The sequence below is a fragment of the Apteryx mantelli genome, chromosome 10, assembly GCF_036417845.1.
Source record: "Apteryx mantelli isolate bAptMan1 chromosome 10, bAptMan1.hap1, whole genome shotgun sequence".
Lineage (NCBI taxonomy): Eukaryota > Metazoa > Chordata > Aves > Apterygiformes > Apterygidae > Apteryx > Apteryx mantelli.
The window spans coordinates 20,382,451-20,408,176 of record NC_089987.1 but is presented as its reverse complement, the minus strand read 5'-3'; the positions used below and the strand labels follow the sequence as shown (position 1 = coordinate 20,408,176).

The window sequence follows — 25,726 nt, the reverse complement described above, 5'->3', positions numbered from 1 at the left end:
CTGTGTTTTTCGCAAGCTCTGGAACAAGCTGATGAGGAAGAGGAGGTAACACTCACAGGAACGTTGTGAGAATAGAAGCATTTGGCACTTTGCTTGTTCGGATGCAGACGACTACAAAAGCTGGGAAGCAGCAGCCGCTGCTGGGCTTGGTACCTCTGACTGATGCTGCACAGCTGCTGGCTGTGAAGATGGGAGATCCGGTATTGGATGCTTTCCATCAAAGTGGTACTGCCCCTTATAGTTCTCCTGTCGGACAGTGATGGGTCAGGACCTGGACCTCTGGCAGTCCGGGAATGCAGTTGTATTGCGGTTGACCATGAAAGTGCAGATCTTAAAGCAGTTTGGTCTTAAGTGAAGCCTGGGTGCATTATCTCTAGTTCTGCATTTATTTAGGCTGTGCCACTGATGCACCAAAGGAGGTACAAAAATGGTTTTAGGCCAGTGGAGACCCTATTGATTCACCTTCCTTAAACAAGTTAATCAGGATTTACAATATTAGCATCTTCCTTGTTCCGGGGTGGACAAGGAAGGTCCGGTTTTCTAGATGACCAGCCAGTACTTTTCATGTCCTCAGAAACTGGAACTTAGCTTTTAAAAACTGTAAATGAGATTTATTCGTAGTGATTGTATGTACTAGAATCATAGTTATCGGAGAGCAGGCGCAACAGCAGCCAGCGGCCCCTGTCCTCGAGAATTAGTTGTGCTTTCCTCTTGTGGTGAACTGGCTGTTGCCCTAGTCTGCGTACCCTTGTCCCCCTGTTCGCTTAAGACTGCTGGAGTTTCTGTACACGTGACAGTGTCTTATTTTGCTATCTGAGAAAGATTTATCATCAAATTGATATTTTAGCAGGGCAGAGTACTGATTACGTAAATGGTGTGTCCTACGATGACATGGGACCAAAGGTACGTTCCCAGCTCTAATGTGGGGGATTCAAAACTGTCCTTAAGCAGGCCTTAGACTTGGGGACTTGCGCCTCCGGAAGTGCCAGGCAGGGAGGCAATACTCGGAGGAGCAGGAAGGTGTCATCCCTCGGTGCTCGACTGAGCTGTTTTCTGTTTAGTATTTTAACCTTCCCCTCCTGTTTAGTTCCTGCTCTGCCTCTTAATGTAATGCCCGTTTATTGCAGACTGCTTTTAGTTTGCTCTTTTTAAAAGCTCCCTGAGGCACAATGATGCCTAGAAATTAATGTATTCCTTTCCCGCACATCAAGCAGACGTGTGTATATTGAGTTAGTGTCTCTTAACGTTTAGCTGATTTCTCTTCAGAGCGTAGTTGAGTCACCGCTACATACCAAACCCATTTGTGGCCTTTCTCATTTAATAGTATTAAGATATGTAGATTTATATATGCAGTCTTTCTTGCTTTAATTGCTTGTATTTGCCCACTTGTGTGACTTGCACGTTTTTATAAAATCCTTAGCCCTACACATGCTATCCTATTAGACGGCATAGCGTTCCACTGGCTGAACGCTGTTGGATTCACCAGGAACGCGGGGGAGGCGTCTTTGGCATTTAAAGACCTGACATGGTTGTCTTTGCCATCTTTGCCCATCCATCTTTATTTTAACTTGTTGGAACAGAAGCCTTTTTTTGAAAAGGTTACTGCCAAGGACATGCTAGGTAAAAGCGTCCTTGCCAAGGAATTAACATGTGTTTCACCTAACTTATAGCCAACGTAGGGTAATCCCGGCTTCTCCTTTTCCAAAGGGAGAGAAAACCCTCTCCTAATGTTCGTGTTACAAAAAGCCATGATTGTTACTTCTGAGCTGTGGTTAGAGTCACTCATTTTGCCTGTAAATGATGATACCTTGTTTTCCATCAGAGAACAGAGATTATCTCTCCAGATATCTGCAAAACTTCTTTGTATCATATTCCCTCTTGCTTGAAGTAGTCAGCAGAAATAACTCTTTGGTGCTGAACTTTTGGAAGAGCATCGACTCTGTCCTGCTTCTCTAGCCTTACCATTGAGAAAAGCACCGTTCACACTCAGAACTAAGAATACGCACTCCACGTTGCATTGTGTTTATCCAGGTAACACATCAGAAGGGCGATTTCCTGGAAATCTCCCCAGCACCTTGACGTACTCAGAGTACCCTTCCCGCTGTACTAAGTAGACTATGTTGTTCTAGTAAGTTTTTAAAAAGTATATGTTTATTTTAAGCACATGAAACATCAGGATAGGCACAACTATAAACACAGGATATATTAAACATGGCAATGCGCTTGCAACCAGACAATGCAGTAATTCAAAGGCCAGAGTCACATATGAAAACCAGCTGAAAATTGGTTCTTTCTGGTACCAGACATTCTAGACTTTGCTCATCTCGGTTTTAATTTGAAAATATCCTGTCATCCTACCCCTCCCAAGTCTTTATTTAAGAAGTTATTTGCATAAATACCTAATGTTTAAAAATACTGTATAAAGTGCATTCAGATGAAGGACAGGGAAAGGTAAAGGTCAATATCCAGTGTACTAGAGAGGACTGAGGCAAAACACACTCAAATCATTGACTGAAATGAGCTTTTTTTGAATCAGACCCTAAGAACACATTGAGTAATGGCACAGTAATGCAAATATGGTTCCTAGGAGACCATTTTAGAGTAGATACTAACTACCAGAACTATGGCTTGACAGCGTATATAACTTTTAAGTTTTCCAGAGCAAGGTCGCATTCCTCTGTTGATAACTACTAGAATAAAAATCTGCTGAAGTTTGTGATGTTACTCCTAACATGATCCTAAACAGTTATTATTGTAAACAACCTTCTATTTATTTTGAAACGCTGCATTAATTCTTGGGTCTTATTGTCTGCATTTTCCTGTAGAAACTGTGAGCTACATTGGAATTCCAGTTAGCTTTTGTTGGTAGAAATAGAGCCATTTCCATATTTAACTGTCCTTTGAGCCTAAAGCCGTTTCTGTTAACATCAGTGAATCCGCATTCCTGTTCAGAAGCCTTGGCTTTTTAGTTCACAAGCAGTTAGGGGAAATCTTAGGACAGCTAAAAGAAAATACCAGCTTCAATGCTCAGCTTCCTGTAAATTCATTTCGGTCTCTCTGAAGCTTCAGAAAGGCTCACAGTATTTGCAAATTAAAACACGCTGACATTTTTTTTCCCTTAAGACATGTTAGGGACTTAAGAGGAATTGAGCAGCACCAAGAATTTCACCTGTTTTTACCCAAGGGGACTCCTCAGTTTCTGTTCTGAGACATGACTTGAGTGCTGAAGCCTGTCACCCCTCTTATCACAGCTGTTACTTTTTTGAAAGCATGAACTGGAGGACAATGAGCAACATTCCCAGTTGTGCAATGCTGACATCAGGGATAGAATAGTTACAGTGTTATTTTCCTTAGATTAATACAGGAATAATTTCTCTTCAGCCTGATAGGAAAGTACAAAAAAACCCCCAATTTTTTGAATTGTAACTTTCACCTCAATTTTATATCAATTGTGCTTATGAATAGCTGGGCAAAAACATTCCTGCAGAACTCAAGAACTGAATTATTTGACTGTTCTCAGTCATCCTTTTTGTCCGAGGTACTAGAGTTGTCCTCTTCATTGCCTTCAGGATGGACTTTATTTCTTGCAGTTGGTGGTGTTTCTGAGCCTGGGACTGTACTCTTCCTAACTGGAGTGTGTTTGGCTTCAGGTGACTGAATGTCACCCTCCTCTGCCATACGTAACTGGTATCTCTGTAGCTCTAGGTATGTGGTAAACAACTTGGCATACTCTGGATGCTTGAGCGCAAAGTCCTTAAACTCATCTGAAAAACATAAAAAACCACAGATATTATAATGCAACAACAGAATCAAAGAAAATGTCAGTGCCTGCTTTTTAATGAAGCTAATCTCCAGCTACTTTCTTCTGAAGCATCTTGGGCAGATCACACAAAGTATCTAGGTCTGCGCTTCAACGGTTTTCCCCAGCCACAGGGTATGAGAACCACGGGACATTTTCAGGCAGAAAAGAGGTAGGAAACTGTCACTGTCGAGATGGCTATCAGAGTGCTGTTGGTAATAGTGGGATATAACTTACCATAGGAGAGCTGCCCAGTTTCATCTGCATCTATTTCTTTGAAGAGTTTAGAAACATCAAGCTCAGGCACCCCTAGAGCTGACTGAATGATACAAGCACACTCATCTTCTGATATAGTGCCATCATCGTCCATGTCAAAGAGCTGGAAAAGATGTATGTGTAGAAACATGTTGGTATCAGCTTGCCTGTGAACCTTCTGTGCAAATTGGCCACCCACGTTAGGTTTCTGCTGTTCAAGAGGGGATTTGCAAACAACACCTGGGATTTGAAGAGACTGGTGCCATCTCAGCTGCTTTCTTTTGTAAAAGATGTTATGAATTTTCTCTGGAATGAAGTCTAACAGTTATCTATGTGATATAATTGGGATCAGGATATTCTGTACTGTGAAAAGTATGCAGCAACCCTTTTGAAAATCACATTAGCTCACTATAAAATAAAGCCTACAGGCTTACGTTAATTGTCACCATGAGCTATACTGAGGGTCTACTTCAGCCTCTCTCTATTGGAACATCTTAGGTTCTAGTCTTCATTTTCACTACGTTACAGCACTTGTGCCATCTGATAAACTTGCCATGGTTTATGCTATGATATTGTGCACTCTGACACAAAATATATAACTTTTATTATGTGATCTATCACCTACTACAGCATTACTGTAATGAAGAAGGAATTTTGGTGACTGGAATGCGGGCAGTAGATGTACACTGATCACCCCATCCTTCCCAGCACAGGGACAGTGAGCAACTGCTGTGAGTCACCTCCTTGAGGAACACAAGGGATGGATGGCAGAAATCCTTAAGTACTTGCTACAGGCAAACGGGTCCATTGTGAGGGAAAGCACATTTAGTGGCAAAGAAATCAAAGTTGCAGAAGAAAACCCCTAGTTCCATTTCAGAGGAGCATAGGCTTGTACCAGCTGAACCAGTCATTTCCCACTGGGGTTGGGAATTATGACAAATTACCCATCTCACAGTCAGTGCAACTGTTAAGATACTGAAGGGTATAGTCCAGAAAACAGAACAGTGAAACAGCAAAGATAGCTGCTAGGCTTGCTTCTTCCTAGGAATCTGCAGTGATAAAACATCCCTGGGAAAATACAAATCACCTTTTGTCTGAATAGCTGTAGCACTTATCTGTAAAGCAGTGGATATAATGCATTCACATAAAAATACTGGTACTTCCTGAATGAGCATCAGTACTAAAAAGGATCCAGTTAAAGACAAACATGATCCATATCTTATTACACTGTTCAAGGAATGCATAAGAAAGTAGCAGTGGGTAAAATAGCTGAATCTGTGTCAAAGATCCACTAAAGAAAAAAAAAAAGTCATTTGGGCATTTTCCTGCTCAGGGATTCACAACCTGGGCATGCCTTGTCACATACTGCCCCTTCGCACCTGGGATTTGGAAGGTGCCATTGCTTCTTTTCCATCTGCATCATCAGGACACCATAGGACAGCCCAACAGATTATCTTAGGTGCAGCCCAATTTTGGATGTGCCTGTCCTGAAAAGCCCTTCTTGATTTTTCCCCCCTCTTTGCTGTTAACAAGAGTGACTCTGCTGAGCACTGGAACCACAGAGGATATTGCTCCATCTATTGTCTGCTTGCCACACTGAAGAATCACAGCACAAAAAAACCTCAGGGAAAAACCTGCATGTGCTGCTGAATCATTTTTGGAGTTAGCCTGCCAAGTTACATATTCATTAGTGCCTTCACATGGCTTTTGAAACCCTTTTCTATCAAGCTGATGCCTCTAATTCTCCCCTCCCCTTCACACTCTAAATGTCAATTGGTTTAAGAGTATTACTCACATTTGCATAACAGATTGAAGCTATAAACTTATGATTTGAAAGCTAACAGATTTATAGTCAGTCTTGATTTGTCAAGTTTGTAGTTTTATACTAAACTGAACTTACCTTAAATGCCATCTGAATAGTCTCTTCTGTGTTGGCTGGGTTACAAAGAATAGACAAACCAATCACATACTCTCTGAAGTCGATGGTGCCATCTCCATTCTGTAACCAAAATACATATGGCAATAGTTAATAGTTAATACTGCAGATCACTTTAAAAGCTGTTGTATAAATCAACTATACAATAACTAAGACAGTTTACAACACTACAGGTTTTCTTCTTCTAAGAAAAAATACTAACAGCTCTTTAAATATATTTAATACTAGGGATGAAGTAGTAATATGTATTTTTAACAGATAAAAATGAGAAATGAATTTCTATCTTACAAACACCCGAAAAAGATTTATAACAACTTACAAGTTTTATGTTAGCATAGGACCTTCAAGAGGCCACTGACAAGAAGAACTGGAATACCTGTGTTTAAGGTAAATGTAACAGTTCATGTCGCACTGGCACTTGCTAAAGTTCACAGACCAATGCAACATCCTAGAACAAAAGGGCCAACAGCGAGGCTGTTGTCTTGAGTTAATTCTTCCCGAGAACCTTCAGCAATAAATACGTCTGAGAAAGTACAATCTGATGATGAAGTAAGTCTACACGGGCTATCTTAAGCCTTTCTTTGAAGCAAATACACTGTCCTAAACGCTATTAAAGTAAATAAGATACTTTAGAAGCCAGAAATGCTATGAATTCATTGTAACAGCCTGTCTGATAATTGCAGTTTTGATCTGAATGAACATTTCAATGCATGAACTACAAAGCTACTTCAACAAAGCATGTGAAGCTTTCTTTGATGAGATTCGTGGTTAAATCTATGCAAGCTGCACTGTATTGGCAGACAGGGGAAACGGCAGATACCAGTTAAAATGTATGTTTGAGACAATAGTGTTCCTGTGACCATACTGAAAGTTTCTTGAGGGTTTGGGGAAATACCCAGTCTAGGGAAGAAGCAATACGTAAGTGTTGGTGACAGGATACAGAGCAGTTAATGAAAGCCTAGCTTGAGATGTTGAGTAGTTCATAGGCTGGACCATTCACAATAAGGGCATTCATGAAAAACATTCTAAGGCAAACAAATGTGTAAAGTGGAGTTCTGGTTGTGGATAAAGTGTTGTACATTGCAGGAGGAAAAAGATTTTTAGAAAGCTGGACTCGCTAAGGCTGAGAACAGCCCCAAAGATTTTCAGCCAAGCAAAAGAGGGGTGGTCTCCTGGGTAAATCTGCAGGGAACAGCCAGAGCTAGAGTCTATTCCTGGCTCTGCTGCCAACTTCCAATGTTCACTAGAGCATACCAGGCTTAACCTTTCTGTCCCTGGTCTTCTCCTGCTGAATTATGGAATGTGCAGCTCCCCAGTGGAGCGCAATGAAATCCCTGGGTTCAGTGGAGTAGGGATTCCTGTCACTGAATTTAAATCTTAAGAAAGTCCTTGATTAACAAAACGTGTAACAGTGTATTCAGTACTTACTTTTCTTCATCAAACTATACACTGGGCAGGATTTGAAACCCCTAAGACTGAAGTTTATTTAGCCTTCAAAGCCAATTCAGTACTGGTTTGCACAGAAAACTTTTTCTTTGTATTAATGATCCAAGCAATCTTTTTTAAAGCATGCAACATTTCAACATTTTAAAGAGTTGTGGATTTTAAGGAAACTTTTTAGCAAAAATATGAATAATCGGTAAATTACTTTGCTGGTTGTCTAACAGGATATGATTTCTGACAGGTTTTTAACCATTAGAAGAAAAGGGCAATCTTCTCCCATAAATACTGTTCTATGTACAAGTCTGTGCTCTCATTGTGCAGCAGGGTTTGCCTTAAATATTTCGGCTATGTCATAGTTCTCATAACAATAATAGAGCTAACTTTGAAATGTATCGTTATAAACTTTAACTGTTAAAACAACTGAAATGAGAGTGAACAATTGTTCAAAGGTCCTTGGAATATTATTTTTGGAGAGTTGTACAGACTACATTCTTAGCAAAGGATTGTTTGATTCCATTAGAATTTACTATTTTCATTGTTATAGTTTCATTGTATCCGTGAATACTAATGAGATTTGAAATGCAGTATCACTTTTTAAATTTAATTTTTAAGTTAAGAATACACAGGAAGAGAATTGGGCCATAAACTTTAAATAAAACAGTCTCATTCAGAAACAACTTCCAAAGTCAGTTAACACAGCCTTGGCTATATGTGGAAAAATGACACAAGTTAATAAGGGCCATATTACTTCCATTAAAGTGTTAACACCCAATAATCAAAATTCAGTGCAATCTGATGCACAGGACTACAGACATTTGACTATGAAATAAAGTTACTATACTTGCATGATCATGCTGTGACTAGCTATAGTAAACCCGAGGATGCTGGCTAACTTCCAAATACACTGGCATTTTGGTTAAGGAGAAATGATAGGGTTGTTGCCTGCAGAAAAGATGGGAGTTAAACTGAAAATGCAGGAAAACACAGCGACTGTGTAGCACCACTGCGAAAGAGCATGCGCTAGAGTCTCTCTACACATATCTAGCTGTGTTTGCAGCCCACGCACTCAAAGATATTTTAAGGAAGCAACATGTGAGCTGAACTCCAATTCTCTAAATAGCAAAAGAGAACATAAATATTTACATATTTGTATTTATGCTAAATAAAATAACCAAAACATAGTGTAACATCAACAGTCTTTGTTTTCTTAAAGGAAACTAGCTTTCTGCTACTATTTTCCCTATAGTATGTTATGATAACTAGGGTTTTGTTGTTGTTTTTATGTATAATACAGTAAATGTTACACTTTGGGCACAGGAAATTTTCCACCATCAGAGTCTCCATGTAGAGCTGCACAAGCAGATTAGGGCTAGAAAATCAGCTTTCTGCAGCTGGCAAAGTCCTAAGCAAGACAGACACAGTCAGTGAGGTTTAAAGTGCTACTGCTCCCCAATTTATTCCCACTATGTATTGGATGAAGGTAAGAGTAGAAATCCAGGTGGGGATCGCTAGTCGGAAGAGCTGTTTCTGGTTAGCCAAAGAAACCCTGAACCACTTGCAGGGCTACACAGAGAAGCTGGACCATCTGCAGAGGGACTTCAGTCGCACCTCTCATTTTCATAACCGGGCTCCTCAGGTAAAAGGGTGTTGCTGTAACTCTTTCAAACAACCGCCTGTTGCTACATGCAAGTTGTAACTAGTCAGAAGGGCAAATTCTGAAGCAGACCTGGTAGGACGGGGCTTACCTGCAGATACTGCACTGTTCCTCATGCTCCCTTTTCTAGCACCCACAGAGCCAAAAGGCCCATGTGGATAACTGTGTGGTTTTCAGTTGCAGAACTTGGATGGGTGGCAAATGCCATTAGGGAGGAATTAACCTCTTTCATCACAGTTTGAGCCAATACGCGTATTTTTTTCAGTCACTCAGCTTCTTATTAAACATAGTGCAGGAGGAAGAAAATCTGAGCAAAAGTTTTAAGTTACTTTTTCCTAAGTAAAAGGCTTCTGCAAGATTTCAGCAATTTGGAAAATGCTATTCACCAAGTCTAACTGCAAGATTTAGAAATCAAAGCTATGGAAATTTAGAAGCAAAATGTAACCACAGTAGTCCATTAGTATTCAGATGCCCTGCAGGTATTGCTTGGCATTTCTCAGTTAGGCACTGATGTCTCCCTGGGGAGGAGCAGGCGTGTGCGTGTGTGTGTGTGTGTGTGTGCACGCGTGTGGGGAGGAGCAGGCGTGTGTGTGTGTGCGCGCGCGTAGCGCAGGCAACGCTGCTCCACTCCTCTCTTCACATTCCATTGAGCTAGCGCACACCCAAGACAATTTTCTTTTAAAGCAGCAGAACCCTGCTGAGAAGTTTTCCTTGTTTCACTGCGGTGCGAGGGCTGTTTATCATCAACTATGTAGTCCTTAATTGAAAAAACACGTACCTTTGAGAGATCACATTACTTGTTGTTCTGTTATTCAAAAATAGGCATATTTAACAAACAGAACGGCAATAACTAGCTCAAGTGGGATGCTGCGCCCTGCTGAAATTCAACTTTGATGGCCTGAGGTTGATTTTGGCTGGCTGGCTGCTGTGTGACTGCATTATTTCAGCAAGCTTCTCTAAATATAAATTTAGTATTTTAAGTTGTTTTCAGTATAACTATTCTAAGGCTTCAGGAAAGAGAGGAAAGACTATTTAATAGAGTTGTAGGAAGGGGGAAAAAGGTTGTGAAAGGAGCCTTATATAAGTTTTCAATTTTGTCCTCCTGGCCAGCAGGTAGGACTGACGATACTACTCATTCACATTTTGCTTTAGCAGAAAAGCATGAAAAAGCAGAAGTAGGAAGGAAATGAAAATGATTATGTAAATTAATTGATCCTTATAGTCATTGCAACTTGGATGTTTTTCCCCTTGTCAGAAATAACCGCACAACTTAGGAATCCATTCAATTCTCTTTACTAGTGATTGCCTTCCAGGCAAGCAGAGCTTTATTCCAGCTTAGTGAATGCTGACAAAATGGAGCAATAATGTCACAGAACCCCAAACCTAGAACTTTTTATAAAGAGTTACACTTGCATATGAGCCACTCAAAGAAAAAACTAAGCTCTGATCCTTCAACATTCTCTCATTTCAGAGTCTAGAGACAGTTTTCTGATACAAACTTACGCTCTGTACAACTGAGACAATCTATGTAAACCCTTCAGTGAAGGAGACTAACACACACACAGCAGGAATCACAGCACTCTAAGCTAAGCCAGGTACCTCTAGCAACATCTGCCTTAGAACAAGGAAAAGGCTACAGTTCGGCAATATAGGACTGTACTCTTCCCTGTAAATCTTCCAGATGGAGCATATCCTTCTCTGCTACGCTCTCATGAATACATGGTCAGCTGCAGCCAGTCTTGGATGGTCATGCTGATCTGTCCGTTGCCATCGTGGTCCAGGGACTTGAAGGCACGGAACATGCCGTCCAGTCGCACCAAGCAACTAATGAAATTATTGAAATCCATGCTGCCGGTCTCATCGGCATACCTGCGAGTGACTATCTGGCAGAGCTCCTCGCTCAGGTGGAACCCGGCAGCCCTCAGGGCCTCGGGCAGCTGTGCTCTCCCGACAGCGCCTGACTGATCAGCATCGTACTGCTTGTACACGCACTGCCATTTCTTGATGTTCTTCCACAGATACTTAAACTCTTCAAAGCCCAGTTTGCCGGTTGTATCGCTGTCCATGATGGCTACCATGCTACGGCATGTATCTAAGCTGAAGCCATCTGTCTTCAAGTCTTGATGTCTGGAAACCACTCTGTTCAGGATGTGCATTAGCTCTGTGGCACACACTTCCATGTCATCTCCAGCCAGCTGGACAAAAAGGCGACGAAACTGTCTAACCTCCTCGCTCTCATAAGCTTCTGCATTCGTAAAATGGCTGTGAGGAGGTGGAGGTGGCTCTGGAGTATACTGAGCTGCTGCTTCACTTATGAGATTAACGAGACCTCCAACAAGTCCTCCAACGTTGACTCCGTGCCCGCCTCCTGTTAGGAGCCCCCCGAGGCCACGCACAAGGTCCCCTCCACGACCACTGCCGCTTCCTCCGCTCAGCAAAGCTTTAGCAAGGAACATAATGAAGATTTTTTGAAGGGAGTTATGCAGATCCGATTCTTCTGTAACTCTCCAGAGCTGTATTGTGTCTGAGCTGGGTGTGGGCAAAACACAGCTTATCTGCATGCCTCGAATTCACCGTGTCTGTGCATGTCTCTAGCTGTCAGAGGTCTCTCAGATCTCGGTAGTTTCCACCAATGGCTGAGGAACTATAAAGGAACTTCTCTCTGTGCCTTTGTTTCTTCCTTCTTCCCTGCTTTATATGATTTGATAAATCTTTTTAGAAAAAAAAATAAAAATCAACGAGGCTCAAAGCTGCAGAGCAGAAGTCTCAAAATATATCTGCTCATAACTGAAGCAGTTTGGAAAGAGCCCAGCCACAGTAGTGTGACTATTCCTCAGTTAAGCTGCTCTCCTCAAAGATGAATACAGAGCAAGCTTACTGGAGTCCGGTCTGTTCTTGCAGTCTTTTATGCCTTCAACTTTTTAGTGATTTGAGCATTACACTGCTAATTCTAGTCACCAAAGCATTTGTGCCAGATAGAGGAAGTGAAAGGTTATTATTATGGTTGCCACACTATATTTCTGTTGTATCCATACTGGCACTACATGTCTGTAGGAGCTGATGGTCCAATGTGGAGAGACAAGAATGAAGACAAGTACCGTGTCTGCACAGTGCATTCAACAAATACGGAAATACATTTGATCCATTTCGGTTTTAGAACTTATCTTAGAACTTATCCTTTATACCTGGAAAAATCCTGGAATAGTTTTAATCAGCATGTACACCACAGTGCCCTCCAAAGAGGACATACACTGTGAAAATAAGCTTGATCACAAAGATGCTGAGCTGGGAGAGCTCTTAAGATAAGAAACAAACTCCAGTTCATAAACACTTGCAGTACAACATGCTGCTTGCATGGTAGCCCAGGCTGAATGCCTAGGAGTGAGATGGATTCCAGGCTATGCTCTAGTCTTTGAGGCTTCTTGTGCAGTCAGAGGGGCTCGTGCACAGGGCAATTTATCCAGTCTTCAGAGAGAGGTCTAAAATGGGAGAGTTCATCACTGACTATGGAGGAAAGCCTAAGTGATCAGATTAGCCTAGGCACATGCCTTTTTAATGGCTGGAGACAGGCAAGATGAGTGCTTATAGCATCTAATAGCACCCTTACAAACACAGCAGGAACATATTCTCTGGTTAGTACGATCTGCCTGAATTTACATACTTGCAACAGCAACAGTTAATTATTAAGCTGTCAGAGTGTAAATGAGCTCAAAATTCAGGTAGGCAAAAGAAAACATTCAGCAACTAGCAGCATGGAGATTGTAATCTGATGGTGGTGCAACAACTTGTTCTGAGAGATGGCTGTCATCTCACAACAAACTGACAGACCTTTTCCCATCGAAACATAAAAAAGGTAACTGTAAAAGTCACCTATCTTGCCTACAGGAATTACTAACCAAGAAGCATTTACTAAGCTGGACATCATGACTCTAAATGTCCTTTTGGGATGTGATTCTTAACAAAACATTGCCAACAAGATTTCCATTCAGTTAACAGGCTAAATACTCACCCTGTCAAAGAGAAGAAACAGCTCTTTGAGGACATCAGAAATAGGCAGCTTCAAGTACTCTGCAAACTCCTCAATTCCAATCCTTCCCCCTTTGGAGGCACTTGCAATAGCAGCAAAGGTATCCAGCTGCTCTCTGACATGATTCCATTTTAGGCTATGCAAACACAAGGGAGAGGAGATATTTCTATATGCCAGATCTTGGACAGATGGAATTTCAGTAGGAGTTATTACAGTGTTCAAAGACAAAAAATAGCCAAAGAGAGCACGTGTGTTAGAAATGTGGTACTTCCAAGCTGGTATTTTGTATGAAATCAGCAATTAAGGACTGCCCCCCCATGGTTATTAATATTAAAAGCAGGCAGTTCTATGCTTTGGTAAATCAGAACTCCTTAGAGTTACTTCCAAAACCTAGAATCCTCTTTCCAGTAACTAGGCTAGTCTAGCAAAGAGCTTTTCATTGCCATAAATTGAGATGCAGTGTCGTTTTGCTGCATCACGCCATACTGTGAATATTTCCTAAAAAGAAGGGAATGTGTCTTAAAGCCATAGCTAGCTCTCTACCCAAACACCAATATTGCTTCAGCCTGGGAAATATCTGATCCCTTTGCAGGAATACAGCACTGCATCCTGGTAAGAATAAGTAGGATGGAACTACTGAAGATATTTCCAGAGAGCACTGGATAAATGGATGTGTGGCACATGTGTAACAAGTCTAGAGTCACTGTGCACACTGCAGATGTGACCATGGCCGTGCCAGGTTACTAGATGGAGTACAATTAAGTGGGTCAGTCCTCAAATTCCATGGACTGTTTCCAGAGAGAAAAAGTCACCACCACTAGGGAAATGTGACTGCACAGTGCAACTAAGAACAGCAAGCTACTGGCTGAAGTCTCAGGCCGGAAAGAAGGGTTTTTTACTTCCTACTACACATTGCCTGTGCACCTCTGCATGAGCAGTTTAGATGAGGCACAAAGATTTCCATCAAGTGCCTAGCATATGTACTGCTCTACCTTCCCCACCCTTTGGTGAGATACATATGTAAAAGGCCAGAAAAACACATTTTTCTCTTGTAACATTGTCCATAAATACTATTAGGGATTAGTTTTTATTGGAATTTCCTCACCTCTGATTTCCATATAGCTTATATATGTAAGTTATGCATGTAAACACATTATATTATGGAGGGTCAAGTCAGCTGCCAGGTAGTTTATCCTTTTGTAGATGGCCATCAACAACTGTAGCACTGCAATAATTAAAATACCAATGGCTAAACTTCCCTTACTTGAGTTTCTTGCTGATTTTGGTGAACTCCACCAGCCCAGCCTCCATGGGTAAAGTCAGCTGTCCTGCCGAGATCATCAGTCTGCAATCTTCAAAAGTATGATCAGTCACTGGCACGTTCAAAGCACTGAAACAAAATTATGGAAAAAGAAAATCAGCTTCTTATATTAAAATGGCTTTTAGTTGACTGCTTCCCTTCTCACCTCCTTAGTTTGGCCTTAATGCTAACATACAAAACAAGTGATAATTCATTCTTGCACTGCTACAGGTAGGGTTGGGTGCTGCATACTGTTCTGTGAAACCATACTGTGAAGCTACATTACAGTAATATCAAGATGTCTTAAGATTTAGTCTTGTAAATGTAGCCCAGTAACCTCAGAGAACAAACCTCCCACGTATTCTTCTCAGGCAAATGAGGGAGCAATTTATTCCCGCTTTTCCAAAAATTACATTCCAACATAAGTACATCTAATAATAATAACATCTTTATATTCTATAGAAAAACAATCAGGGTGGTTTGTTATAGGAATTTGACACTAGAAAAATTCCTATATATAGTACCTAGAACTTGATTGAGTTGTGGGACAGTCTAACAGTACCTGAAGTGCTTTCTGGCTAGGATATATTTGGAACTGCTGGATACATAAAAGAAAAGTTCTCAAAGACTTTAGTCATGACCGAGTACGTACGTTGCCATGGTTTGTCGGACTCTGTTGGCAAAAAGAATGGGATCGTTTTTTTCTTCCTCAGTAGGAACGTGAACAGGCAGAAACTGAAAGAGATGAGGTGTCCAGTCAATTCAATAGTCACCCCCTTGTTAACAGCATGGGCAATTTTTTGTTACTGGTTGGAAGTAGGGGGAAAAGCAAATCAGCCATGCAATGATGGAACTGGACACTAGAGGTCTCAACAGCCTTAGAAACCACTCAGCCTCTTCTGCACCAGCCACGCAAATGGGATTTAGTCCACACCTGTCTGTAAGAGTGGTAGGAGCTGCTTTAATATGAAAAATCAAAACCCCAAAGAAGGAAAGTATAGTAAATGCATAGTTAGTTAGAAAATTAAATGCTACATCAGTAAGAATGTGAGTCTGAAATACTGTACGCTCCTTTTAAAAGACCCTTTATAAGGGATGTTATATACTGAAAAGTGTGTGTAAGATTTTTAAATACGTGCTGCAGTCAAAGTTGGTAACTGTTAATTTAATGTGACAGATAAGTTTCCTATAATTTTTTTCCTCCATGATAACAATAAGGAATCTGAATTGTGAATTACGAGCAGAGCACTAAATGTATACAAATACTGTAAAAGTCAGTATTTTAGAACCCCCAGCAGACAGTAAAACAAACAAACCAAAAAACCACAAAATAACCCCCCCCCCAAATGCCAAACAGAAAACACACCAGATAGATATGTAAATGCAAAGACACATTTATGGTTGAGGACTCATTAAATGTTGACATGTAAGGAGTCAGATGCTAGTAGAGTCACGTTATGCTAGCAATGTACTGCAGGTGAATTCTATGTGACATGGTGTGAAACAGCATCTCTTTTTAAAGCACAGTGTGTGGACAAATATTCTGTAATTTTGACTTCAGTCTATCTTGTGTTCGCTCACAGCTCTGTTCGCTATACTTTTTTCTCAGTTCTGTCTACTGCTATGCCCTACCCTCCAATACTGCCCTTAAATCCTAGAATACAGCTATTCTAGAAGTGTAAGGTGTTGCTTACTGTTAGCTGGAGACACAGTTACTAAGTATGGTCAGTGCGTTTCCTCAGTTATATTCTAGTTGCTGGTGGTGCAATAATGTACTGGTAGCTATTTCCTATATAAATACAGTCCCTCCTCAACAGCCTTTTTTGTTTGTTTTTGAGGAATGCTGCCTCTCTTTGATCATGAACAGTAAGTTTATGGAATCAGTTATCTGTCAAGTAGCTGTAACAATTTTCTGTTTAGTGCTAAGAGCTTTTTCTCCTGTAAGGATGGAGGGGTCCAGCTTTCCACATGAAGGGCTGAGATTTCACTCCTTCTACAAGCAGCCACCTGCTTTGTTCAAGTCTGACCCGTGTCCCTGCTTATCACAACTCCCCTGCAGATGTCACGTAACTCTGTTAGGTTGAGGAAGCGCAGACTTTGTACAGACACGGATCTGTGTCGTCATGGGGTGAGATGAAGTCAAAACTCTGATAAAGTTGATCTACACAAACCTGGTCCATGATCTGGAAGGTGGTCATTACTTCATTTGAGGCTGAGGTCCTGCCCAGACAGCAAATTTAGATTTCTGGTAGGTGAAACAACATCTCGTGTCCTTCAAAAAAACCCTACAATTACTCCGAAAACCAGTTTGCCAAGAACCACAGCTGGAGGTTAAGAGTTTGGTATCTTGGCCTCCTGAGGTGGCATGCAGGAGTTCCACCCCCCTGCCCCAGCTGCTTTTCTGGTGATAACTACCAAGTTATACCTTCCCTGTCAAATTCCAGCCCTGTAAGAAAAATTCTTCACAGCTCTTTCAACAGCAAAAATACTTCTCTGATCTATTTTTTAACCTAGTCTCTCTTCTTATGGAATTTGCTGAATGCTGTATCTTCTGCAGCCACAAAACTCACTGCCAGGTTCACAGTTTAATCTCCAGTACACACAAGTTGCTAGCCTATGACTACGCAGACACAAACACGCTCCATTGGACTACAGGAGTACACCACTGCTCATAACAGCAGCTAAAGGGGCAGAGCAACACTGAGAGGAGCGGAGAGGCTGCTTGTCCACAGTATTTGGTAGTAAATGAAGTGGCCACTGCTAAAAGGAGTAATCTTGTTCCCTCCCTCTCCAGATAAATCTGCCCCTTTCTCTTTTTAGATGTGGAAGTACTTTTGCATTGACACTAAGTAATTAATTCCACTTCAGGCCATATGCTGCTGTGAAAGATGCATCATGTTTCGGTTTTATCTTTTGGAACTTGAACTCAAATTTATTTTAACAGGCAAATTTGAGTTCTGTTCTGAAGTAGGGAGAAGTAGACCTTCTAGTGGAAGGGCTACATTAACTACTACTTACTCCCACATATAGCAATTATATACAGATACATCCTTCTGTACAAAAGCCTTAGGAGAATCAGATCTTTTGTAAACATCCTCTAAATAAAGATGTGTCCACTGCACATTATATACTATATAGGATGCTCCCTTAAAAATGGATTTATTTCAGTGTTGCACAACAAAGATCATATTGCTAACTGTTAGTAGCAGTAACACTGCTTTCCAGCTTTGTGGAATTCTGTATTTTGCAAATTAACAGCAAAACACGTCAAATTTCTCCCATTGCTCAGGTCCCTAAATCAACTTAGTCCATACTGACAGTCCTTTGTGGTCGATCAAGAAACGTGAAGTAGGACACACAGACAGACTGATCATGCCTCAGTAAGCTGGCTCCTCACTCTGTGTTTTGAATGTTGACTCTTGGATGAGGAGCGAGCTGTTAGTAACAATTTATGCAGTGTGTATGTTCTTCTAGTTGTCTTTTGTGTTGTGCAGCTGATTTTAATGAACAAGAGAACAGGTTCATTAAACAAGGCTCAGATTTCTTCCCAGCAGAAAAACTAAAGTCTTTAAGTAAGCTCTTAGCTGCAGAAACCTTTCAGAGTTGAGTCTGGTAAGATGGCGAGGAAGAGGATAGTCTGAAGGGAGCAGGAAAATGAGAAGGTGAGGAAAAAAGAGAAAAAGGTTACCTTTTAACATAATATATTAAAACAATTCTTAGTTGAAATATTTGTAAAATGCACATAGTGATAGCAATGAATTCATAATGCTTTAAAAATAAAGGCACTTCTGACAGCTTTCATTTAGCAACTCATCAGGTTAAGAGATACATAGATAAGGACAAATCTAAATATATTACTCACTGTCGTTCTGTTCTGGTTGCTGAGATATTTGTTTATTGTTCATTAGCAGTGACTAATAACATGAATACAGGCATAGCTCGGAGATATTGCGGGTTCGGTTCCAGACCACCCCAATAAAGTGAATATTGCAATAAAGCAAGTCACATGAATTTTTTGGTTTCCCAGTGCATATAATAAAAGTTATGTTTACACTATACTGTAGTCTAAGTGTGCAATAGCATTATGTCAAAAAAAAGTACTTACCTTAATTAAAAAATACTTTATTGCTAAAAAACGCTAACCATCATCTAAGCCTTCAGTGAGTTTTAATCTTTTTGCTGATGGAGGGTCTTGCCTTGATGTTGATGGCTGCTGGCTGATCAGGGTGATGGTTGCTGAAGGTTGGGGTGGGTGGTTGCTGAAGGATGGGGTGGCTGTGGCAATTTCTTAAAATAAGACAGCAATGAAGTTTGCTGCATCAATTGACTCTTCCTTTCATGAAGGACTTCTCTGTTGCATGTGATGCTGTTTGACAGCATTTTACCCACAACAGAACTTCTTTCAAAATTGGAGTCAATCCTCTCCAACCCTGCCACTGCTTTATCAACTAAGTTTATGTAATATTCTAAATCCTTTGTTGTCATTTCGACAATGTTCACAGCATCTTCACCAGGAGTAGATTCCATCTCAGGAAACCACTTTCTTTGCTCACCCATAAGAAGCCACTCCTCATCCGTTAAAGTTTTATCATGAGATTGCAGCAATTCAGTCACATCTTCAGGCTCCACTTCCAATTCTAGTTCTCTTGCTGGCAGTTCTAGTTCTCTTGCTGGCAGCCTGTCCTCTGAAGCTTTGAAGCCAGGCATTGACATCTCCTCTCTAGCTACGAAAGTCCTAGATGGCATCTTCTTCGAATATAAGGCTGTTTTGTCTACACTGAGAATCTGTTGTTAGTGTAGCCACCTTCATCAATTATCTTAGCTAGATCTTCTGGATAACTTGCTGCAGCTTCTACATCAGCACTTGCTGCTTCACCTTGCACTTTTATGTTGCGGAGATGGCTTCTTTCCTTAAACCTCATGAACCAACCTCTGCTAGTTTTAAACTTTTCTTCTGCAGCTTCCTCACCTCTCTCAGCCTTCATAGAATTGAAGAGAGTTAGGGCCTTGCCTTGGATGAGGCTTAACATTCCCTTTGGCTTAAGGGAATGTTGTGGCTGGTTGGATCTTCTAGCCAGCCCACTAAAACCTTCTCCACATCAGCAATAAGGCTGTTTTGCTTTCTTATCATTCGTGTGTTCCCTGGAGTAGCACTTTGAATTTCCCTCAAGACCTTTTCCTTTGCATTCACAACTTGGCTGTTTGGCGCAGGAGGCCTCGCTTTTGGCCTTTCTCGGCTTTCGACATGCCTTCCTCGCCAAGCTGAATCATTTCTGGCTTTGGATTTAAAGTGAGAGACGTGTGACTCTTCCTTTCACTTGAACACTTAGAGGCCATTGTAGGGTTATTAATTGCCCTAATTTCCATACTGTTGTGTCTCAGGGAACAGGGAAGCCCGAGGAGAGGGAGAGAGACGGGGGAACGGCCAGTCGGTGGAGCAGTCAGAACACCCACAACATTTATCAATTAAGTTCGCCGTCTGATACGGGCATGGTTTGTGGCACCCCAAAACAATTCCAATAGTAACATCAAAGATCACTGATCACAGTTCACCATAACAGATATAATAATAATGAAAAAGGTTGAAATATTGCGAGAATTACCAAAACGTGACACACACACACGAAGTGAGCACATGCTGTTGGAAAAATGGTGCTGACAGACTTGCTCGACGCAGGGTTGCCACAAACCTTCAATTTGTAAAAAAAACAATATCTGTGGAGCGCAATAAAACAAAGCGCAATAAAATGAGGTAATACAGTCTATTAAAGTATAAGCTCCCCAGTTACTGGATCTTAGTATAAAAATATTTCTAATTCTTACCTCAACTTCTACTCTTGTGAAGGGCTGACACAGCGTCATTAGGCACAGCTCTTTGCTGCAGGCAGGGAAGAAAGAGGAAGAAAAATACATTTTACTTACTTTAAACAAAGGTTTTGCACATCAGTAGATGAAACTTTTTAAAGCATCAACCAAAACACAGCTGATACTGGACAAGGTTTTTAAATACCTTGCAGGGAAGTTTCCTGAAGCGTTGCTTCTGAATGTTTTTCTACTGGGCTTCTGCATATACCTGCTGCTTTCTAACTGGGCAGGCAGCTTGCTGCCTTTGCACTTGTCATGCACATTGACAGTACCATATAACTCTTCAGCTAGCAAAATGCATATGTTATTTTATTTTTTAAGAGGTGAAGAGGTACTGGATTTTAACGCTTTAACAGCTTTGACTCTGACAAGTAGCTCTACTTCCGTATCTTTTATTCTCTCGTCTGCAAACTGGGACCAGTAACTTCCTTCTCAGAGGCGAAGCAAGGATTTGTTTATAGTTGCTGGCTATTTTGCACATTATAGTAGTGTTTACAGAAGTCTCTTAATGAAGTGTCAGTATGTCTGGGTCCTTCTGTGCTGTAAGAAATAGTCACTAATTTTAACATTAACAAGTAGGGGGAGGAAGAAGCTGGGAAAAAGGATAAGCGTAATTACTTTCACTTCTGACTGGCTTGTTCATTTCACTACAACTTTTAAGCAGAAATACGTTTGCTTTTCACTTTAAATGTTGTAAATTATTGTTTATGAAGCAATCTTTCTTCTGTTCTCATTTTGGATTAAAAAGAAAAAGAATAGGAAAGAAAAGAAAGGCAAAATGTAGTGGAAGAACCAAGCGATCCTTTCTGCTGTATGTAGGAAGCCACTCTCAGTGCTTGATTTTGTAACATGTAATTTTAGGCATTCCTTCCAGTAAGACACAAGTGCAGGAAAGAAGTAATAAGTGAAAGCAGAATCCGGGTCAGGAGGTTTCTGAGGAGGAGACTAATATCATCCATCCCAGAAGCAGCATCCAGCGTGCGACCGTTCTGCACGTTGTCATCAGCAGCTCTGTGCAAGGCACTTTCTGCTCCCAGATACAGATATTTTTGTTAAGAATCTTGAGCTTCTGCACCAACCAGCCCTTGTCATGATCTTTCCAGGCTCTTCCTTTTGACCTTCTCACAGGTTTCAGTTTGAGCCCTCATTATCCAGCCACCATGCTTAGAGCAGTTCTCAATTTTTAGTGAACAGGCAACCTCCTCCTTTCCACAGGAATACCTCCGACTTCATTGCTTTCTTCACTGATTTCTACACCGTCTCTCAGGTCTGAAGAAACCCCTCCTATTCTTTGCAATCTTCCAGCATAAATTCTTCATGGGGGGAAATCTATAGTATGCTATTGAACTTGCAATATATTTTAATAACAGTCATAACAATCGATAATTATTAATTAATAAAATAAATTAAAAATTAAAATCAATAAAATTAAAATTTAATAAGATTAATAAAATAAATAATAATATAATAATTGTAATAATAATAATTAGTACGTTGATAACAGGATGGCAAAAGCAAAAAATTATTGGGAAACTAAATAAGAGATTGACATTTTCAACTAGGTCAGCTTTCATAATGTCCATTCTGCAAGTGTGTCAGTACTAGGATTAACTAATAATAGCTTAAAAGGCACTTATGATCTACTCCAGTAGTTCAGTTATGGCTTAAATACATTTGCACTTGAAAAAACAAATGCTGCCTTAAAAATTTTAGTCACTTTGTCAATCAGTACTGCTGTACTTCATAGATACACTACCTATTCCCCAGGAAAATATGGCATATGTATTCTGCAAATCCACATATTGTTTTAATGAATATTTATAATATAAAAAGTATTTTCCAGACAGTAGTTTAATGTTTTCAGTGCAGTTTATAAAGGTGGGTTTTTTTTAGTAATTTAATAAAATGCTTGAGTATATTTGAGAGCCACCTGTGTTTAGAAATAAACAGAGATCCGTAGCCTACAGGGTCTATTGAAACATTTTTCCTTGTTTCAATGTCAAACACTATACATAGACTCTTCACCGGGATCTCCAAACAACAATTGCTTTTGTTTAGTCAGGCAAGATTAAAAACCTAAAGAAGGGTCCTAGAACATCAGACTAGAAAGAGGGGGAATAGTCATAACTTGTTTTGCATATCTTCATTTACTCCTGTGTAACTCCTCAAAGGAGGTGGAGGAATGAATAAACAGAAGGGATAAAATAACATTTATTTTTTCCTGTTTGTATACCATACAGGAAATTGTTAACATCTATGGGTTTTGATGACTATGCTAGTCCCCAAAAGAAAAAGGATTTCAAATCCTTTCCTTGCTCTAGTGTAACATGTATGTATAAAAGCAAAACATAGAAGAAAATGAAACAAAACAGAGGCAGAGCTGGAAATAGCTCTGTTGCAGACCCTTTCTATAGCCATTAAGACATTCAGATTGGAAATCTGCTGCGTAACAGCATTATCCCCAAGTTTTCCTCTTCATAAAAACAGGTCTAGAAGAACATGTGTCTTGGCTTAGCTGAATCCATTTGGCAAATTGTTTAGCAACGGAAAAAAAATAAAAAAATCTATATGTAATTTTCAGTCGGATTAAGAAACTCACAATGAATAGCCCTGCCATGTCCAGGTCACAGTATCCTATGGAAAAAATAAAACACAGAAATGTATGACAAAATCAGATGAATGCTAGAGAACCAGTAAGTTACAATGTAAAATGTGCACAAGTTTAGTAAAAACAGATGATGGTTTTACAGTTCTGTAGTGAAAATAAAGGTGTTAATATGACTAGGATTCCTTGCCTTAAAAAATTGGAAATAAGCATGACAGACTTTGGTAATATCAATAATTGGGAATTAAATTTATGTAGTTATTTAGATATTTTAAATTATTTGTTCTAATCCAAACAGCAGAAGTGGGGAAAAAAAACCCTAATAAGACTCTTCCAGAAGGCTTCTCTGGTCCCTTTAAAGAGGCACCCTCATAAATAAGCTGGATTTAGTTTTCAAGGGCATGGCAGCATGGGTAATCTATCATGCTTTTTCTTTGCTTTTTTCCTTTGCCTTTTCTTTTTTCTTATTCTGTTTATTACTTCCTATATATCACTTTTACAATGTATATTGCAGATCCTTAAATCCTATCAGTGACTGCAACGCCAATCCCCTTCAGCGGTTCATGTCTCTCATTGAAATTGAGCTGCAGAAGGATTTAAGGAGGAGCCTGTACTCTGTTTGCACACGAAAGCCTTATAATAATAACAACAACAACAATAATAATACTTTCTTGGAATGAAAAGTTTGGTCTTTTCCGTATTTGCTGGATGACCAGAAAAAAAATAGCTAACAAGTTGCTGGCCTCGGGTCCCAGCATTACACCTGTCCGGGAAGCAGAGCCATGTGCCTGTGTCCCGGGAGAGACCGTTAAGCATTTACTGTGCGAAACAAGGGAAGGGGGCATGGAAAGATCCATCTGCAGAGGCGCCCGGCCGAGCTGCCTGGGGGAGCGGGGCCGGAGGTGCTGCGGACTGCAGCTTTGCTTTCGTTCTGGAACTGCTCGCAAGCCCCTTTGCAGAAAAAGTATTTTGCACTTAAACAAAAAATGATGTCTAGCAGGGAAGTTGTTGTGTGGATGTTAGAGTTCCAGAAACAGACTCTGCGGCTTTGCAGGAAGTTTCTAACTTCCGCCACAATACTTCCCCCCGCCGCCACTCGCGCTTACTTCAGCTCTAGCTAAGAGCGGAGGAGCCGGCGCTACCTCTTCACAATCAGAAGAGCAGCTGCACCGTGCCGGCACTCGGGAGGCCTGGCTGCTTACAGCAGCACTCCAATGCTGAAGCTTAGGGCAATAGATTCCTTGCTGACAAAGCAAAATATCATCTTAGATAGATTTTAAGTCAGGATTTTGCCTTCCAGATAACCAGTTAGTGATAGAAGAAAGCTCTACGTACCAGCCTGTTGGGGTATCGGAGCAGCACAGGTTGCACAGGAACTCGTGGAATGAAGGCACCTACAACCACAGATGTGTGCTAGTGAGACTGAGCTTAATATAGCAGTTGGAAATTTTAAGTAATTCATGTAAGACATGGTATCTGGCAGGAGAAATTTTTTAAAATGCCAGAAGAGTGGAGAGTTAGTTTTTAGTTGCTTTGCTTTGAATCAGCAAGGTAACAAGCAAGATGTCAGAACAGACAGAAAAGTGCTCGTCCCAGCCTCAAGGAGAAAGCTGCCTCAGGTTCCCAGGCTGTCCAAACTCCTTTTCTGTGCATTATCTCCCCACCAATTGCCACTCATTTCAGAGGCTTAGATTTTCACAAGGCTGCTGAGCATTTCCTGAACCCTTCTCTGTTCTGATTATCTTGATAAGTGAAGGGGATCTGAGCACGTAGTACTGGTTTTGTAACTTTGCTACCTAGGACACGGCACAACAGTAAGAAGGGACAGCACTTTAGCTGAAGTGCAGCACGACAGCCTAATGGTCAGCGATACTATCAAGTATCTTTCTGTGTTTAAAATAGTCTGCCTATGTTGCTAAACACTACACAGAACAGATTTCATAATTTGGTTGCTAAGTCTTGCATAGCAAAGATTTACAGGAATTTAAGATAGCATGACTAAGTTGAGCTCAAAGAAAATCATAAGCAGCAGGCATTTGGGTAGTTTATCTCATAATAGTCAGTCAAGTGTTTGGGTAACTAAAATTACAGCAAACATTAGAGGAAAACTGTACGCAGAAAGAAACTCAACCAACTAACCAGTATACATCACAGACATTTTACAACCTACAAAATACCAAAAATCAGAAAAGTAAACTGAATAGTATAAAATAATGAACTTGAAATGTTAGTGATGCAAGACATTGCTACAACGCTGTTGTATTTTACACATTATTTTCCAACAAAGAATCAGCAAAATCTCTCACCTTGTTTAAAGGTGATCAAACATGATCGGTTTGTACAGGTGCCTTCTGGGAAAATCAGTATCTTGGATTTAAAGAGAAACAAAATAAATACATATTTATTTCATATAAGGGTTATACTTTAGCATCAGTTACATGAAGGCTGACTTCTTACGCAAGCTCTGCGACATGTTACACTGCATCACAAGAATATTATCACTGTGTCAACGGGAACTGGATGCATTAGTGAAAGATGCCCACAGCAACAGTCATCTGATTCACCTTGATTCGGAAACAAATGCTTTGAAAGAGAGGAATTTTGGGGAAAGACCTTTACCAATTCAGAAATATGATACAAAAGGCTTTCACCGTTTCATTTGAAGTTTTTAGTGTTGGTAATATTATGAAAATTGTTTCCCTGCCAGCAGCTTCTTACCGAACCGCAGGGTGCAGGGCACATCAAGGAGCGAGGGCTGCCCCGAAGTGCACGAGGTACGTGAGCGCTTCCGGGCGCAGATGCTAACAGCACGAGTCGAGCTGCCAGCTGCCACCAGACGATC

The 25,726-nt window shown here is 40.6% G+C and overlaps 2 protein-coding genes across 2 annotated transcripts in view; both read right to left on the bottom strand.

Annotated features, from left to right (window-relative positions):
• Positions 1-2,129: 2,129 nt before the first annotated feature.
• LPCAT2 (lysophosphatidylcholine acyltransferase 2) overlaps positions 2,130-25,726 on the bottom strand; it is a 35,679-nt gene continuing 12,082 nt past the window's right edge. The window contains exons 5-14 of the mRNA XM_067302910.1: positions 25,191-25,251; positions 24,220-24,278; positions 22,879-22,913; positions 20,238-20,292; positions 15,067-15,149; positions 14,379-14,504; positions 13,097-13,250; positions 5,955-6,053; positions 4,037-4,178; positions 2,130-3,764 (exon numbers count right to left, since the gene is read on the bottom strand). Coding sequence (XP_067159011.1) covers positions 3,517-3,764; positions 4,037-4,178; positions 5,955-6,053; positions 13,097-13,250; positions 14,379-14,504; positions 15,067-15,149; positions 20,238-20,292; positions 22,879-22,913; positions 24,220-24,278; positions 25,191-25,251 — 1,062 coding nt within the window. The 3' untranslated portion in view covers positions 2,130-3,516. The remainder of the gene's footprint in view (positions 3,765-4,036; positions 4,179-5,954; positions 6,054-13,096; positions 13,251-14,378; positions 14,505-15,066; positions 15,150-20,237; positions 20,293-22,878; positions 22,914-24,219; positions 24,279-25,190; positions 25,252-25,726) is intronic.
• Positions 10,412-11,590, bottom strand: CAPNS2 (calpain small subunit 2). Its single transcript, XM_013941056.2, has one exon. It carries the CDS (start codon positions 11,541-11,543, stop codon positions 10,797-10,799), a length of 747 nt encoding a protein of 248 aa, XP_013796510.2. The 5' UTR covers positions 11,544-11,590; the 3' UTR covers positions 10,412-10,796.

Bases quoted from the DNA above. Each gene is read 5' to 3' on its own strand.
- CAPNS2 (XM_013941056.2), bottom strand. From the start codon at position 11,543: ATGTTCCTTGCTAAAGCTTTGCTGAGCGGAGGAAGCGGCAGTGGTCGT.